General features: G+C 40.7%; 2 protein-coding genes across 5 annotated transcripts in view; one reads left to right on the top strand and one right to left on the bottom strand.

The window, feature by feature from the left end:
- Positions 1-623: 623 nt before the first annotated feature.
- Positions 624-18,329, bottom strand: RMDN1 (regulator of microtubule dynamics 1). 4 transcript variants are annotated; one of them, XR_012763409.1, is made up of 11 exons: positions 18,057-18,329; positions 17,467-17,578; positions 14,426-14,513; positions 12,497-12,656; positions 11,736-11,825; positions 11,026-11,081; positions 9,704-9,791; positions 8,125-8,155; positions 5,745-5,878; positions 3,842-3,932; positions 624-1,329 (listed from the first exon to the last, which is right to left on the bottom strand). XR_012763409.1 is itself a non-coding variant. In XM_075415908.1 (10 exons), exons 1-10 carry the CDS (start codon positions 18,210-18,212, stop codon positions 3,580-3,582), a joined length of 954 nt encoding a protein of 317 aa, XP_075272023.1. In that variant the 5' UTR covers positions 18,213-18,228; the 3' UTR covers positions 3,431-3,579. The 4 variants fall into 4 exon arrangements, 2 of the variants coding, with proteins under 2 accessions (XP_075272023.1, XP_075272024.1); XR_012763410.1 differs by having other exon boundaries at positions 624-1,326; XM_075415908.1 differs by lacking the exons at positions 624-1,329; positions 3,842-3,932 and adding an exon at positions 3,431-3,618 and having other exon boundaries at positions 18,057-18,228.
- The window catches only part of CPNE3 (copine 3), a 35,121-nt gene continuing 34,518 nt past the window's right edge, over positions 17,783-18,385 (top strand). The window contains exon 1 of the mRNA XM_075415905.1: positions 17,783-17,832. The gene's annotated coding sequence lies outside the window, so the exon portion shown is untranslated. The remainder of the gene's footprint in view (positions 17,833-18,385) is intronic.

Genomic DNA, 18,385 nt, shown 5'->3' with positions numbered 1-18,385 from the left:
AGAATATGATTAAAAACACTTCTGTAACATAACATATTGCACTGTTAAAAGTGTACATGCAGAAAAAATAGCTATATCTGTTGATGTATCTTTCCAATATAGCGACTGAATTCTGCCAAAATTTTATTTTTCTACATATTGGATCCTCTTGAGGCTTTGTATTCAATATGCACAGCTTACTGTGGAGATGTTAACCTGTACATAGCTTTTGTAACACTGGTAGTGCGATGGGCCCAGTGGACTGCAATCTTACACGAACTTCGTGTAAGAGCTTCAAAAATTTCCACTTTAAAGGTTTTTCATACTACACCAAATATCTTCTGCAAAACCGTTGTCATAAATACAGCATTCAATTAATTTCAAGTGCAAATCCACTTAAATATGATGACTTATGCCACTTAAATGGAGGAAGCTTTAAAAAACCCTGAACAACAAACAGTTGTCAGAGATGGGGCAACAGAAGCGTGTGTGGCTTGTCTGAGAGACAGTTAGGAGGGGTCAATGTCAGAGAGTTGGACTTCATGTCGCACTGTTGATTTGACTTGATGACCCACTACCAACTGCTGAATTTTGTGAACCTGTGAGTAAGTGAACAAAGTAATAATAATAAAAAAGACAGCACATCACAAGAATGTAGTTGCTTTATTGTTTTGATAATTTTAGCTGTCTCATAACTGCAATAGTTTTTTCTGTGGGTAAGGGTTAGTAAGCAAGGAAAAAAACCAAACCCAGTGGCCTTCTGTACATGTGTATGATCTACTAATGGGTTTCAAAGGGCTGACTGGGAAAGCACAGCTCTTCAGAGGAAAAAAACCCCACAGTTTATATGTTCATGTCTGTGTGCACATACAGTTAACTCAAACTTTGTGGGAATTTCAGTAATACCGCATTGCAACTTTTTCCTATTTGCATTCCCCATAATTAAGCTGTACTTGGGGGCAGAGAGAAAGACAGGGAAGAGAGGGAGAGCAGCAGAGGCTGGAGATCAGGCAAGGGAACCAGTGAGGCAGTACTGCCTGGAGGAGCTGCTGTTCACGGGTTCTGTTTGTTCCTTTGTTCCTGCAAGCAACTCAGCTGCTCTTCTCTGAAACACTCGACAATCTTTACCTGGTACCAGGACAGCCTTCCTTTTTGTGCAGGTGCCATTTTCTGCAGCAGAAAAGGCTCAGAAGTAGGATGCCTCTGCCACAAGGCTACTAGAAGCGTTTTCATCTCTGGAAAATGTTTTTGTAGTGTATGAATGGAGAAAATTCAAAGAATCTCTCTGAAACATTACATGTCATCCATCCAGGACTTCCGACATACCGAATACTTCATTTTGATGCTCTGCTAATAGAAAAATAAGAATGACTTTACCGTAGTGGAGAAAACCATCTTTTAACTAGTTTCGTTATCTGAGGCTAGAGTAAAAGCTCTTGATTATCTCTCAGCTGTAGATTATTTACTACTGACTCTGCAAAGGCTTGGTTTGTTAGTCTAAGCAGTTCATGCCCTTCTTCATCTTCCTCCTGTAGATCGCAGTTATCTTTTTCTATTAAAGCGAACACTAGGTATTTAATTTGTTCTAGATCGGTAGACTTTCTACTGGCAATACCATGCATGTTTAATCACCTACCATTTTTTCAGTATTTGATCCTCTTTTTCTGTCGGGTGATCAGAATATAGTGTTTGGAAAATCTGTAAGTACTTTCTGGGCTGGATATCTAACTTAGGTTAACTTATTTTTTTTGGTGAAAGTTCCTGCTAAAATAGTAGCAAGAAGAAGGTTTTTCTTCCTCTCTACCAACAGAAGTCTGTGTGCTTCCAAATAGTAGTTCCCTTCTACTGTACTGGAAGTACGTGTTCCTCCTGTCATCACAGTCTAGGGGAAGGAGATGGGGGGCAGCCACCACCTCCTCACAATACACATACCTCCCAGGTATGCACAGTTCACAGAAAGCAGCATATGCAGGGAGAAGCTATCACCTATAAAAGGATATTTTTTTAGGTGTTCCCTATTTCACTTTTAGTTTTTAAACCACAGCACTTTTTTCAAAGTCAAACACTAGCATGTAAGTATATTGGAAGTAAGATTGCTTGTGCAGCCTTAATGAGAAATGTGTAGGAGTGTCTAAAGTGAACAGACATTACTCTTGAAGGCCACTGAACCCCACAGCAGAACGCTCTAGAAAAAACTGCAGGTTTATAATTACATCATGGCCCTGTACCTTCTTTCTTTTAAGTTATGCTAGTCATGTTTCTTACTGTTCCTCATACATAACTTGTAGCTGAACAGTGTAAAAAAAATCTATAAAAGAGCTGTGCAACAACTGTCTCAGCCTTTCTCGTCCACTGCCTAACCTGCTTGTCCATAGAATTACAGAATCACAAAATCACAGAATGGAAGGGACCTCTGTGGGTCATCTAGTCCAACTCCCTGCCAAAGCAGGGTGGCCTACAGCAGGCTGCACAGGACCTTGTCCAGGTGGGTCTTGAGTATCTCCAGAGAAGGAGACTCCACAGCCTCCCTGGGCAGCCTGTTCCAGTGCTCCATCACCCTCAGAGTGAAGAAGTTCTTCCTCATGTTCAGATGGAACTTCCTGTGCTTCAGTTTGTGCCCATTGCCCCTTGTCCTGTCACTGGGCACCACTGAAAAGAGCTTCGCCCCATCCTCCTGACACCCACCCTTCAGATATTTGTAAGCATTTATAAGGTCCCCTCGCAGCCTTCTCTTCTTCAAGCTGAACAAGCCCAGCTCCCTCAGCCTCTCCTCGTAGGAGAGATGCTCCAGTCCCCTCACCATCCTCATAGCCCTCCGCTGGACTCTCTCCAGTAGCTCTTCATCTTTCTTGAACTGGGGAGCCCAGAACTGGACAGAGTACTCCAGATGAGGCCTCACTAGGGCAGAGTAGAGGGGAAGGAGAACCTCCCTTGTCCTGCTGGCCACACTCCTCTTGATGTACCCCAGGATCCCATTGGCCGCCTTGGCAGCCAGGGCACACTGCTGGCTCATGGTTAAGCTGTTGTCCACCAGGACACCTACGTCTCTCTCTGCAGAGCTGAGCTCCATCAGGTATGCTCGGAGCCTGTACTGGTGCATAGGGTTGTTCCTAATGAGGTGCAGGACCCTGCACTTGCCCTTGTTGAGCCTCATCAGGTTCCTCTCTGCCCAGCACCCCAGCCTGTCCAGGTCACGCTGAATAGCAGCACAGCCTTCCCATGTGTCCACCACTCCTCCCAGTTCTGTGTCATCAGCAAACTTGCTGAGGGTACATTCTAACTCTTCATCCAGGTCACTGATGAAGAAGTTGAACAAGACTGGGCCGAGTACTGACCCCTGGGGGACACCACTACTTACAGCCTCCAACTAGACTCAGCGCTGCTGATGACAACCCTAAACCCTGAATTCCCATGTAAACCAAGAGACTGGATCACATAATGAAACAGATCGTGTATTTGACAGTTTAATTGAAATGAGATGGAGATAGCAAGTTTAGGCTAAACTTAATTAACAGCTTCAATAACCCAAAGTAGCACTTGGGGTCTTTCTCCTATGCTGCTCAAATCTGAGGCACTGAATTCCCACTGTCTTCTTTCTTGTTATATGGAATTAAGCAACTCCAAAGCTTCTTTCTGTACCTGAAAGAAATACAAACACCCATAACAAAGCAGTGCCATGCAGTTACAGGCTCCTCTAGCAGAACTTATCGCGCAAGCACCCAGGCGTTTCACCCCAGTTCTGTGAGTGCAGACCCTTCCTAAGACTAGTCGTTTTTCTTCCTGTAGTTCAAGATACTCAACACTTGAAACATGAATGGGAATAAAGCCACTTAAGCCAGCACCTTCAGTGTAATTTACTTACTGTATGTAGTAAGTTTTTGTTGAATACAGATGATTAGCTCTTGATCTGCTGTAGTCCAATAGTAGGATGTAGTAAGTTGCCCTGTTCATGACTGTAACAAACCAACATATTTTTTCAGTAGGTTTTGGGTTTTCAATACTTTGCGCAGTGGCTAAGGAAGTGTGAGAAGATTGGTTCCGAGACTCCCTTTGCCCAGGGATTCTTGGTAAAATCTAATAAAATTTGAATATGACCTCTAACATCTACATTAAAAAAAAAAAGTCAAACCCCAGCAAACTTCTGGTCCTGACAGAACAAGCAGTGTGGACAACATAAGTCGGATACTGCAAACACAGAGATGAAAAATGTTCAGAAAACCTGCTTATGCCTAGCTCTGCCAAATGCAGAGACAGGCACTCCAGTTTCTTTGCACAGGCCAGTTCCCTTCTCATTCGACTACCAAGTCCAGTTCCCAGTGAATTCTGCATTTTACGCATTCGCCCAGAGAAGGGTGAGAAGGCCACCTCTCTTGGTTGAGTAGCTCTGCGCTCTTCTAAGAGACAAGGACATAGATGTTTGTACCAGGCGGGCAAGCACTGCTGCAGCAGAGCAGCACTTTAACAGCTTGGCTGCTACACAAAAATCACTCCTTTTGCATGGTTTCTAAAGAAAGGCAAGCTTTTGCCATCACTGGTTTCACACATGCCTCCAGCTACTAATAACCGTCAGAAGAATTGACCAATTTCATCCACACCTCAGACCACTACTCCTTTAGGCTATTAAACTCCTGTAGGTTTTGCAAAGCAGTGAAGAAATGGAACCTTACTCATATTTCTACTGAAAGATGTTATGAAGGAGCTCACTTTTGGGAGAAACAGTTCAAGGCTTACTAGAGAACCTAGAGGGAAACCCAAGTATTGTTTTTTCTGAGGTGTAAATTGCAAAATCCTACTGAAGTATTTCTTACAATTAGGACATTCAGAATGTCACAACACATTTGGAGGTTTACTGTTACAAAGCATTTCACACTGCAGCTTAATGCTAAATGAATTAAAGGACAATCAACCCTACAAAAAATCATTTGGAAATCGGGCTTTGTTAATCCTGATGCCAGCAGGATTGTTTGTGAAAGGTCACTGCAACCACTGTGGTTTGTACTGAATGCAGTACCAGGTCTGCACAGTCTAATGGATTACTGTCCTGGAAGGACTCTGTATGTGTTCAGGTAGGAAGCAGATGCCTACCCATCCAAACCAGGATCCTTCTGAGCAGTTCACAAGGGCAACTGAGTGCCTCCATGTCACACAGCTCTGGAGATTTCTAGTCAAAGACACATTACTTCCATTTGCCTAAAGTCAGATAGTCTGAATCTTTCCCTCGGGGTTTGGAAAGGACTGCAATGTTAAGTTTTATGGATTCAGTGAGTTTTTGATACATCTATGCTTTTTTCTTCCTCCTGTTCATGTGTTTTTTAGCTCTCCCAAACTACATTTTCTACCTTTCCCATTTTAGGCATGTGAAAAGTGAGTCTGTGTTCAGACAGAGATAGGGTAGCTCAGGTGCCTGCCTTAACACCAGAGTTAAAGGTGGGGGGTGGTTAGCACTACAAAACCATAATGAAGAAAAAGGCGTAATGGTTCTTCATTATGAGCATAATTTAAAGGTGGGGGGTGGTTAGCACTACAAAACCATAACGAAGAAAAAGGCGTAATGGTTCTTCATTATGAGCATAATTTTTCCAACCGTTCTGTTCAGAGGCAGTTTCCAACACACTAGAATTTTTCGGTGTCTGGATGTGATCCTGGGATATAGGTGCTGAAGTATAATTTATTCTGAGGTAGCTTGATAAAACATTCCACTGCCATGATGTCATACACGTTGGTTGCAGTATATAATTGCACTATTACAGTTTTTAACTTCCCACCTGTTTGTCCTCTTCTGTATGTGCAGGATAATCCTTTGCTTTGCTTAACCACAGAAGAGCCATCTTTTTATTGTTTAATTTCAAGTATGTCTTCCCCAAAAAGAGCAAATTTTTGCTGTAGAAATTTGGGTCAGCTGTACAGAGGAAGAAGAAAAGTTTTGAGAATGAACAGCATACTGTCAAAGTCATGATACAGTGTAACTCCTTTAAATACTTATTTTGGAAATGATGAATAGCATTTTGGGCTTTGAATCAGAAGGAAACCAATGTACAACTTGTTAGATTTTGATATTATATACAGTTACATGACAACAGCTTGCCAGTTAATATAGTAAATAAAACGAGATGCCTCACAAAGAGCACAGCAGCGAGCTTAATGTGTAACAGCTTTGCTTTGCAGATTCTGTGCTTTTCTGGACCTAGCAGGTGCAACAGGCAATGCAACCAGCTTAGCAAGTACAGGCAAGGAAACAAAGGGGACATGTCCTAGCTTCAGGCCACGCATACACAGATATTAGCTTAGCTTTTGCTACACAGAAAAAAAAAAAAAGCCTCTTTGTACCCATATTTAACTTTTTTTAGGGAGATATTTAAGAAGTTGTTTTTATAAAGCATGCTTTGGCTATCAATCATTATGCAAGACTAGTCTTGCCTACTGTTCTTGCTTCTAGCACCGGCTTTCTCTGCTGCTGGATCCAAGGTCAGGATTCAAAATGCTGGTAACCAAATTTTGTAGTTCTTGTCCAATAATAACAAAAGTATGCAACGACAAGTGAATTCCTGGTTGAGGAGAGAGTGCAGTTTGGTAGCGCCGACAGAGGCTGACAGCAGCAGTACTGCCTGCTCCTACCTCCTCTTTTAGTAGATGGACCCACGACCTGCCCAGGACAGACATTAGCTTCAGTAAAAACCTCCAGCTGTGCCCATGACTGGCATATTGCTCTACTAAAAATGGAGTGACTTTACACGTACATAGAAAGTGGACATGCAAACATGATACTTTCAGAACTGCTGCAATACTTGCTAGGGTTTTTTTAGTCATTGACTTTATTATTCTGTCCTTAAATTTCATAGAATCATAGATTCATTTAGGTGGGAAAAGACCTTTAAGATCATCAAGTCCAACTGTTAACACCCAAGCCCACCACTAAACCATGTCCCTAAGCACCACATCCACATGTCTTCAAAATACCTCCAGGGATGGTGCCTCCACCACTTCCCTGGGCAGCCTGTTCCAGTGCTTTACAACCCTTTCAGTGAAGAAATTTTTCCTAATATCCAACCTAATCCTCCGCTGGTGTAACCTGAGGCTGTTTCTTCTTGTCCTGTTACTTGTTACTTGGGACAAGAGACTGACACCCACCTCGCTACAACCTCCTTTCAGGTAGCTGCAGCGAGTGATACGGTCTCCCCTCAGCCTCCTTTTCTCCACGCTAAAAAACCCAGGTCCTTTAGCAGCTTCTAGTAAGTCTTGTTCTCTAGACCCTTCACCAGCTTCACTGCTATTAGGACACGCTCCAGCACCTCAATGTCCTTCTTGTAAGTGAGAGGCCCAAAACTGAACATGGTATTTGAGGTGTGGCAAATTCCAGCAAGCAAAGTTCATAGCTGTACAAAAGGATACAGAGCTGGGCCCACTAACATCAGTCAAGTCAAATACAGGGAAATGTATGGCAGTGTTTTGGAGGCAAATTTTGAGATTAAGTCCACCATTCCAGTTCACAGCTGCATTACTTGACACCCAAGCGAAAATACACAATGAACTTTTCCTTTAAACGTCACTGATGTAACTATATACAAATCTTTTACAGAACACTGTCTTCCCTTGTCTTCCTTTATCTTTCAGCTATTCAATTTTGCTTATGGCTTCCCTGCTGGAGAAATAACAAATCCGTATTTTGTTTTACATGTGGACAGTTTTACTGCCAGTTAAGATTGGCACTCTTATCCAGATAGCTTCTGAAAAAAGAGTGTGCTTTCTCTGTTGTTCTATTTAGAATACAGAGGACGTTTGAACTTCAAGAAAATTTAGAAAAAGTGACATAAAATTCCTTTTCTGCTTGCTTCTTCCCCTGCATTCCAGGTGAATGCCTTGGGAAGAGTACTTTGTTACTAGTGAAGGTACAAATTTGACTTCAATACTTACGCCAAAAAAAGGCTCACAATACACTGGAGGTGATGATAGTAAGTGTGTAGCATGCTTTGAGTATCTCTGATGAAACATTCCGATGTAACAGTCCAGTGTGCTGACCAGCACACTGGCCTGATAGGCTTATCAGCAGATCATACACATACATTAAGACAATACCGAAAGCTAGAGGTTTATTGCAAGCCATCATTCACAAAAGATACTATTCTGTCCAAAAGAGAGAAGTATTACCTTCCTCTGCCATGTGGAAGTAATGAAGAGCCTGCAAAAGATAAGGTTTTGTCTTCTTTAAAGTGGAGAATAAACTGAACACAGCAGTCAAACCAAAGCCTTATGTGCATGCTTAACATAGCTGAAGAAGTACTTTCTCTCCATCTTATTTTTATTAATTCAGCATGCTACTGATTGTTCTCATTCAACGTACAATCAGATCTGACATCTTCTCAACAGAACTAGTACTCAACCAACTATTCTACTGCCACTTCCTCCGTAAGTACAATACCTCGGATCTGTCCCTAGAAAATTGGATCGTGTTTTTCCAGTCTTCAGCTTGTCAAGATCACTTTGAATGTTACTTCTACCTTCCAGCATATCTACAGTTTCCCCTGGCCAGTTCAAGTCTTATTTCAGGTCATTAAAGTTGACAAATCAGGGAGAACAGATTCCTGCAGAGCACAAGTTAGTATCCTCTTACTTGAGAATAAACTTTTATGAAATCCACACACATTTTTCAACTAGTTTCACATCCTGCACATCAGAAATTTCAATTCATTCCTACTTCTTCCTGACATTACTAGCCAGAGGGAAAATACTGTCAGAAAACTTGAAGTGTGGACTTCTCTACAAAACAGCTTTTGTATGGAAACTGCGCATGTCTTACCAGTATGGCTCAACTACAGGTTCTGGGACAAGTTTGCTTCTTCAGCCAAATTAAGTGCTACAGAACTCAATGCTGGGGCTGGCATGACACTGTGTTATTTCGAGAGTGATTTTCAGCAAAACTTACAAGCTGGACATTCCATTAAAAAGTTTTTCAATCAGAGCTTAAATTGCTTTCTGTGTAACAGCAAGCAGCCTTCTACAATTACTTTCTAGTGACTCCTGCCCACTCCACCTTAAAAGAACAAAACATAGTGGACCACTTATTGGTTGATCTAAGCAAATATGGATTATAACAGCTGCAGCACACTTTCCTATTACCAATTTAATTTTCAAGTTTCTACATATGTACAGGTGTTTAAATAAGATGCATACTGTGTTAGACACCCTAGAAAATACACATCTGGACAGCATGTTTTAGGGTGTATGACAGCAGGAATTTTCAAGCAAAGTTGAACAAAAATAGTTTCACATGAAAAAAACACACCATATGTAGCCTGAGGACGAGAAGGTCTTTGTTAGTGGTAAGTAACAAAACAAGCTGTTACTTTTTGCATTTCATATAAAGGGAAAAATTCTATCAAGTAGTACATGGTATAACACCATGATATAAATCAGCACTGAAACTAGTACACACAGTTATCTGCAATAGATAACACTAAATACAAACTAAGTTACACATAGCTTGTTATTTTCTGCTGCACAAACCACATGAAATAATTTTCACTATTCCATGTGTGCTATGGCCGAAAAAAATGAAAGATTTTTATGTTTCTAGATATCTCTCCTGTTTTGTTCTCATTTTACTAATGACAGTTGTAAACTTAGAAGTCCATGCTAAGCAGAGGTCAGCTTTGTCAGGAAAATTAGTAAAAGTATATCAGCAGCTTTGTGGGGGAACAATAATCTGTGAAACATTTTCATATTGTACCTCTTGAAACGTGGAGGTTGGTGGTGTGGCAAATAGCGTTGCAGCTATTTTTCTTTGGTACCACGGCATTTCAGCAAAGGAGTAACACCTGGAGCAAAAGGAAACATTTGTATATACCCTTCACATTTTTCTCTCATTTTCAAGTAACATTCTCGTATCTCGGATGTCAGAATTGTTGTTTCCAAGAGTCACAACAACTCCAGCCACACTGCAAGTTCTATAAGCAAGTTCTTACAACTGCACAACAAAATAGCACAAATAACCCCAAGACAGCTTTTGAGCTTGAATGATTTTAACGATTTATGTGTATTTCATATTGTTCTAATTAATTTGCAAAAACAGGGCACAACTGAGTTATGTCATTGCCTTACAGATCTGCAGTACATTCCTGAAAGACTTTTATCTATAAGAGTGAAAATAAACCCAAGAATCAAACTACTGTGTTCTAGACTAGGCCATTCTGTGCTGTCTTCCTACCTACTAAATAACAAAGGTGTCAGTCGCCCATCTTGGAGATGCTGAAAGGATTAAACATCTGTTAAGTATTTCAAATACATGGAACATTCCAGGTGTAAAGATTAAATCTCAATCTTACAGCAGAGATTTCCTGTAAAATAATGTAGCAGCTTTGGTCTCTTTCAGACAAATGATCAGAAATGCTCTCTGGAGTCTCTCGCTAGCACATAAAAATACTGCTTTCAACCACACCACTTCCACAGAATACCCTGGTTAGTATGGAAAGTTGTATTTCCAGTCCCTTTGCCTGCTGTGTAACAGTAATTCTTAGTACCAATTTCACTGAGCAGTAAATTTCATTTTAGAGATTTTTGTCATTTATAAGCTGCCTTTACTTCAACGTAACTTTAAAATACGCTATCATGACAGATAATAATGGAAGTATTTTAGGAACACATATCACTTTCGATAGCTTTTCACTTTACACAGATTGTATTAAGTTGCAGCCATCTCTGCAATTCAATGTAAATTCAGTGTTGTTTTGCTTCCATTCACACCAGTAGAACAAAAGGAGTAGTACTCACAATCTCTGAGGTCTGCTATGAAAACATGTCTGCAAAATGAGTTTTTAATAGTTCCATACAGTAAAACAAATTACTTTTCATCTTTTTAAACTCCAGGAGAATTACCCACCAGACTTTTTCAAGGCATGACATCCTATACCTGTTCAACAGGTTTTCATGTGTACATCAACTAATGACAAGCTACTGAATTATTCCATGCATTTTTGCAATTCATAAAAGACATTTTATATTCTGGCATTTTTCTTTGCTACGTGTTAACTTTTGTTTGAAAATACACCTTACCAAATGCCTATAAGATGAATTGTTGTAGCATCTTTTGGATTCAGTTCAATGGCTCTCTAGTGAGGGAGGAAAAAAAAACCCAGCATGTAAAAAGTTGTTCTGCCACATTTGGATTAAAATACATTAAAAAAAGTAGACTTGTTATCCTACTGTTAATTAAACCAGATGAATGCTGTATAGAATTTCAAAGCGATACAGTATTTATTCAGTGCACAACTGAATCCGGTCACCTCCAAAAAACTAAAGACACCAGCAGATTTTTAAGCACTTCTGTTTAATAGGTCATCAAGAGTTTCACATGAGACTTGGCATGTTCAGATTTTGGTATAATTTCTGGTGATATAAAATTAGTAGTCCTTTATCTCCTCCAGTGTTTGTCCTTCACTGCCACAAAACCCACAGTTAAAAGGATGGCCACACATCCATTTCTCAATAGCAATTACATTTTATCTAGTCCTAAGAGGTGTCAAAAGCACTTCGCTATTTCAAGACTTTCTTCCATAGGGACTTAGTTTACTGCAGGAGATGATTTGTACTCCTCGTTGCTGGGGCATTCAGGACCATCACAATAACCCCAAACCAAAGTGTCACCAGGATATTTGAACAGAAATACACTTGCAAATTTTCACAAAAAAATAGTTCACAACTCTCACATAGTCTACATATTGGGTGCATTAATGCTGTCATATGCAGAAAACTGTTTGCATTACCTGGAAGTGCTCCTTGATGACAACCGCATTGCCAATTTTAATCTTGATTCCCTCAAAATCTCCAATATCACTGAGGCAAATTGCATACCACTGTAATTCAAAGAAAATAAAATATTTAATAAAGCACTATAGTTACTAATAGTAATTAAAAAAAAAAACAAAACAAAACACAGAACAGCTGCCACCACCATTAACAATAACAAGGAAGAAGCATTTGTTATGAACAGCTCAGGCAGCATCAGAGCAACCTGCTGGTCTGCCTGTGTAAGGGAATCAATGCCCTCTTCTTATCCCAGATGCCAACACAGTTGACTGTATTTTATTACCTCTCTGCCTGTGAGAGAAGCAGCACAAAAACAGAGCAGAAGAAGGCCAGAGCCTCAAGTATTTCCAGTGAAACTCTGCAGAGCTACTCTTGTGCACAGAAACAGCATGCTGAATGTGGGGCATGTACAACATTTTAAGGTTACATCAGAGAAGGATGAGCTGATCACAGCAGCTGTAATCAACTTGATCAGTCACCAATTTTCATGGTCCTGCACATATTTAACCAGTTCCCATTTCCTGTACACAGGAAATTTAGCTGCAAAAGTCTGAACTCTGATCTTCCAAAAAAGGTAGGATTAGAAGTCACACTCATTCTGAACTGAAAAGTTCAGTTATGCTGAAGTCTGCTGAAACAGCAAAATGACATTTGTTCCAGTTTCTACTGGCAGAAATCAAAGAACACGATTTCAGTTAAGTTATTTTGCTTGGCTCACCTTGTGCGCTGCAAAATTTGATTCATTTTTTTCAAGTGCCTTTTTTGCATACTCAAGGGCTTCATACGCCAGTTGTCTTTTCTCCTCTGCAGAAGTACTACTAAGCTGAGCTAGATCCCGTGATGCCCGTGCCAGCCGCCATAACAACTCTGCGTCATCACTAGTTACGAACAGAAACACTAATGTTTTAAAGCAATAATGGAAACAAAGCAAGCAAAGGTCTTAAACCAGTCTTTCAACGTGTATCTCAAGTGGATAATATAACAACAGCATATCATGTGTCATCCTATACAGCCCCTAGTTAACAAACAACAAATGAAAGCCCTCCATCATAGACTGTCTGATGATACCTTCGTTGTGCCATTCTGGTCTGTGAAGCAAACATACCTGTAGGAAAGGGACTTTGTTTTCCCAAAAAAGGTGCAGATTTAAAAAACCCAACAGTAGCCCTCAAAACACCAGAAGGAAAACAAGGACTACTTTGTTCTTCGCTAGATGGTATTTTTTCTAGCATTCCACTGCTTTGATATAAATGCTTATTAGGAATGTTTAAAATATTATGTGCCTTTTCCTCTATAATTGTACCTAAATAATTAAATTCTTCCTAGAACAACAGTGAAAAAACATAGATTAGCCATACCACCACCACACAAAGCTGTACATTTATATATTTATTTATATCACTATATCAATGGTGTATGGTATGCTATATAGCCACAGATAAGGCACTTAAAGTTTTATTATTTTGTTAGCATATTGTTTTGAAACACTGCTTGCACTTTACTATACTTCTACCTAACTGTCATTTCAATTTTGGCTTACTACTTTAACAGATACTTTAATATTAAACTTAAGTTTAGAAAGTCTTTCAGAGGTTCTGGCTAGAAAACTCCCCCTCTCGCCGCCCCCTTCCCCCCAACAGGAATAGTGAAGTCAAAACTACCAGAAACCAAAAATATTAAAAAGCATACATGAGTTATTGCTAAAACTCAAAATAACAATAAAAGCCATTTTCCTTATCTAGAGTAAAACAGAGTCACTGCTTACAGTGCAGCAGTCCTCCTCTAATTAATACAGTAACACAGAACTAGCAGACTCATTTTTCAGCCAAGTCACAAAAATGTTAAGTACTGCTACTGGAATCATTACTTCTCACAGATTAATTACTATTGCTATACTCCTAGTAGCAAGCTTACACCTTGCTTATGACATAGTGTCCCTTACAGGCTAGGACCTTCATTTAACTTCTTCTCAGGATTTATACTTAACCCTCAGCAAGAACAGGGGGCGGGGTGAAAAGAACTGAAAACTACTGGAAACAACTGAACAATTGATGTCCTCCAGAAATGTTCTACAAGTGAGATGCCTTGTCTCCTCCAAAGGAACAGACTCTTCAGTTTCCAATGCATTTTCTGCTTTTTCTTTAAACAGCTTGTCCTAGTTTGCTTATCAATAATGTTTTGTGCAGTTAAGACACAACTCCATGAATAAGGAGCTTTTTTGTTCAGACTCAAATCCTAACATGAGACAAATGAAAACAGAAAAAACAGCTGGTCAGCAATGAAAAAGAAATGAAACAGTGACTCTCAAAAATTGTCAGTACCAGAGTTCTAGGTATTTTGATTGTGTAGACACATGAGTTTTTTGCACTGTATTTTAAATAATTCTTAGAGTAACAAAACAAACAAGCAAAACCCCCTCATATGCAGGACTGAATAACTTCAGTGTGTTACACCTCGCCTTGTACAACTGCCAGTCCTTTCTTCATTCTTTCTTCCATCAGGAGGAAAAAGATCAAGACTCCTTTCCTACTTACATAATGATGAAAGCAAGGTTCTCCAGCATACCACAATGAGGACATCAGGTGAAAAATTGATATAGAAGAGTACAGAAAAGAAGTCACAGCAATATCTCAGTGCAATCAAGTACCTATTTTTATGCTGAACCAGCAACTGATACAGCTTTTCTGTTTCTCCACTCCCATACAGGTAGTCTGCTTGCTCTATGACTTCTTCCACTTAAGAAGGGATTTAATTTGTGGAAACAGAAGAACAAGTTACATTTAATTAGGACATTATAGCATAAACAAAACATTTTAGAGCAAGACAACCTAGCTGAAACACAAAGAACAAACGATGTAGTTCCTTTTTAGGCCATCATTCCAAACAACTTACAGGCAGAGCAGGATTGGATAAGCGACATCTACAATGAACAACTATGAAGAGAAACGGTGCTGAATGCATGCCTCTCAGAGAGCTACAGAACAGCTTGCTGTGACAGAGCTTTGGATGCTTAATGGATTTAACATCCAAAAGTGTCTTTCTCAATGTATCAGGATACTAGAAGCAATTTGTTTTCTTCTTTGTGAAAACGGCAGAAAAAAAAAAGTATGAAAAATAATGACCATTAAGGCAGGTGCAGGAGAGATCTGCGAGTAACAAAACCCCTCACTAATATACTTACAAAATATAAATCTAATAATGGAAAACAAAAATTAATTTTTAATAAATATTTTTCATTCTCAATATGGTTCCACAGTTTTTGCCAGAATATAATTTCCACAACTGGCTGAATATAATAATATATAAATATACAGACTATGTATATAGTACATAAAACAGCATTCCAGAAATGGAAGTATCAAACACCACAGAATACAGGATTCTAGCATGTGAACAGAAGGAACTGGGAGGAAAAACACCCAAAGGGAAAGGGATGGATAACTCAATTGAAGTTATAACTGCACAGGAGAACAACAAACTCACAGTTTACTCTTCTGCCAAAATTAAAAAATGAAAAAAATACTTTTAAAATCAGAAGCCTTGTCTAATGTCTTACAGAACTTTCAGCTATGCTTATTGCCTCTTTGGTATTACTCCAGGGATAAAACTTCTAAATCAAAACATAAGCTCTATCCACCCCAATTCATAAAAATTAATTGTTTATAAGCGTTCTTTTTTCAAGTTCTCTACTGAATATGGTGGTCACGTTTTACTACCTGAAAGCAGCACAGTTTTACTTCCAGAAGAAAAAATATATTGAAGGCTACTAAACACAAAAGCCTCCTCTTCAGCTTCAAAAGATCCTAGAATATCAATCACTACAGCATCCCAGATAATTTTTAACCCTGCCATCTCTAAATGCCTTCTATCAACAATTTCAAAGATAAGATAACGGTCTACGTGGACTTTGGATTTTCGTGTCCAATATTAGCTTCATGGTACGTGTCCAGTATTATCTTCAGTGAACTGTAAATGTTTGCTTGTGGAGGCTCCCTGAACACTACTAGCGTATCTAATGACTAAATGCTCAGAACTCAAACTTCTGAACACATTTCCCCACCAGGCATTTTATGTAAATTATTAGACTTTTATTTAAGAGTATTTTTCAGTTTTTTCTTTTTTACTCTTTATTTTCACCATATCCACCACTTGTCTTGCATAGAAAGCACACTAACATTGCTTTTCTTGGCAATGTAAATGCTAGATTCAAGTGAAAGCACTAAAAAAGACCAGTGACAAGTAAGTAGTGTTATTTATGTTCCTCATGCAAAATTTTCTTATTTGTCTACCGAATAGCTATCTTAAACCTATTCACTGAAGCTCCTTCTATTACAGCAAATGAAACAGTTCCTTATCTGTATTTTTATATCTATAAGCATAAACATCTAAGATGTCCCTCTCTGAGACAGAGAAACAGGTTATCTGAACTGACTACTATCTAATCTCCACAGTAAGCATACACTTCAGTTAGGCTCATTCTCCGTTCAGTTTGGTTTACTTTCAAAACTCCCGAATTTACCACGTGGTAGACAACTTCTAAGTCTGCAACAATATCGCCTTTTACGATAATATTACTTTTCCAGCTCTGAAGCCCTCAGCACAAGAAGGACATGGATCTCTTGGAGCAGGTCCAGAGCAGGGCAACAAAAATAATCAGAGGGCTGGAGCACCTCTCCTGTGAGGAAAGGCTGAGAGAGTTGGGACTGTTCAGCCTGGAGAAGGGAAGGCTCCAGGGAGACTATGTAGCAGCCTTCCGGTACCTAAAGGGGGCTTGTAAAAAACATTGGGACAGACTTTTTAGCAGGGCCTGTTGCAATAGGACAAGGAGTGATGGCTTTAAACTAAGGGAGGGTAGATTTAGACTAGGTATAAGGAAGAAATTTTTTACGATAAGGGTGGTGAAACACTGCAAGAGGTTGCCCAGGGCAGTAATGGAGGCCCCTGGAAAACATTCAAGGCCAGGTTGGATGGGGCTCTGAGCAACCTGGTCCAGTTGAAGATGTCCCTGCTCACTGCAGGGGGGTTAGGCTAGACGACCTCTAAAGGTCCCTTCCAACCCAAAGCATTCTGTGATTCTATGATTCTTCCAGTAGTAAGACTATTTTTAGTGAGATCTTGAAAGGGACATGTTATCACTTCTTCTATTCTTTTCTGGTAGGTGAAGCAAGGCCTTTCTTCCCCTTTTTCAGTGTGACAAAAATACAAGACATTTCTCAATTTTGTCTGGAATGCAACCTCAGTGCTGCCTGACAATGCAACCTCAGTGCTGCCTGACTAGATCAAATGGGCATCGCACTGTGTTCATACTGAATATCTGAACTAATTAAGATTTCTAGAAATTGATTACGGTTTCGTCTGCATTCCTAACTGAACTGTATCTTTCCCAGTAAGTTTTTTTAAAGCTTGAGAAACAAGTTAGGTACCATACATCTTGTGCATGTGTTCTATCGTAGACAGGATGAGCTACTAGATCTGCTTTCACTGACACCTGAAAGAATCACTTGTTAAACTGCTATACAAGGCTACCCTGAACCAACTCAAAAGCATCCTGTCACAGAAACACACTGCATGCAGTCTTAACTGAAAAAAATCACAAGCATTACACCTTTTTTCTACATAACTCTGGCACTAAAAATTTTAAGTTTCACATCAGAATAACCTACATACATCAGAGATTTAAAGTATTACCTTTGAAGCTTGCATGAACCTCAGCAAAGCCAGAAATCAGTTTGCGAGCTTCATAAACCAAAAACGACCCTGTTGAGAGCACAAGCCCCCTTTGAAGGCCTTTTCTAAGCACCTGCATGGGATCATAAGATATCAATAAACATTGTCAACGAATTAAATCCTTATCTCTAGCACCAGTTACATTTCAGATTTTAAACACAGAAAAGACTTTTAGAAGTTAAAATAAATCTTTATAAGAAAAAACACCCACATCATCTAATGGTGTTTTGTTTTTTTTTTTTTTGCAACAGAGACTCAGACTTGCGCTTCAAAACATGAACAGAGGCCTAGACCGATAACAAATCATAAACATGGAGCGAACGCAAGGTAGGAAGCAAAAAAGGCAAACCCGTGTTCTGCAAACGAGCACAGGGATCCCGGCTTTTGCAAACACGAACCAGCCTTTCGCTGCGTCCCGCGGCAAAGGAGCCTCCCCCCTTCCCCCCCGCCGAGGGAGAGCGGCCCGGGCGGGCGAGCGGCGAGTGCACCCCCGTGAGGAGACCCTGGAAGGGGCCGCGCCCGCCGCCCTCCCGGCGCCGCAACCCCGCTACCTCGCTTCCGCCGGCCCCGCGGCGGGCGCCGGGTCCTTCCCGGCCCCTCGGGCCGCCGGTCGCGCCTGCCGCCTCCCGCCGGAGCGGCCTCCCCAGGCCGGCGGAGCGGCGGCGGAAGGGCCGCACCAGCACCAGCGCCGCCATGACGGCCGCCATCGCCGCCCGCGGCGCCGCCCCCTGCTACAGCGTGAACCGGTCCGGTCCCCATCCCTGCCCGGGCGAGCGGGGGGGAAACAAGGGCAGCGCTCGCCCGTTCCGCGTGCCAGCCCGCTGCCGCTCCGAGCCCCAGCCACTGCGCGACCCCGGCGCCCGCGCCACGCCTCGGCCCC

This window comes from Opisthocomus hoazin, chromosome 3 (assembly GCF_030867145.1).
Source record: "Opisthocomus hoazin isolate bOpiHoa1 chromosome 3, bOpiHoa1.hap1, whole genome shotgun sequence".
NCBI classification, from domain to species: domain Eukaryota; kingdom Metazoa; phylum Chordata; class Aves; order Opisthocomiformes; family Opisthocomidae; genus Opisthocomus; species Opisthocomus hoazin.
This window is presented reverse-complemented; position numbering and strand designations above follow the sequence as displayed.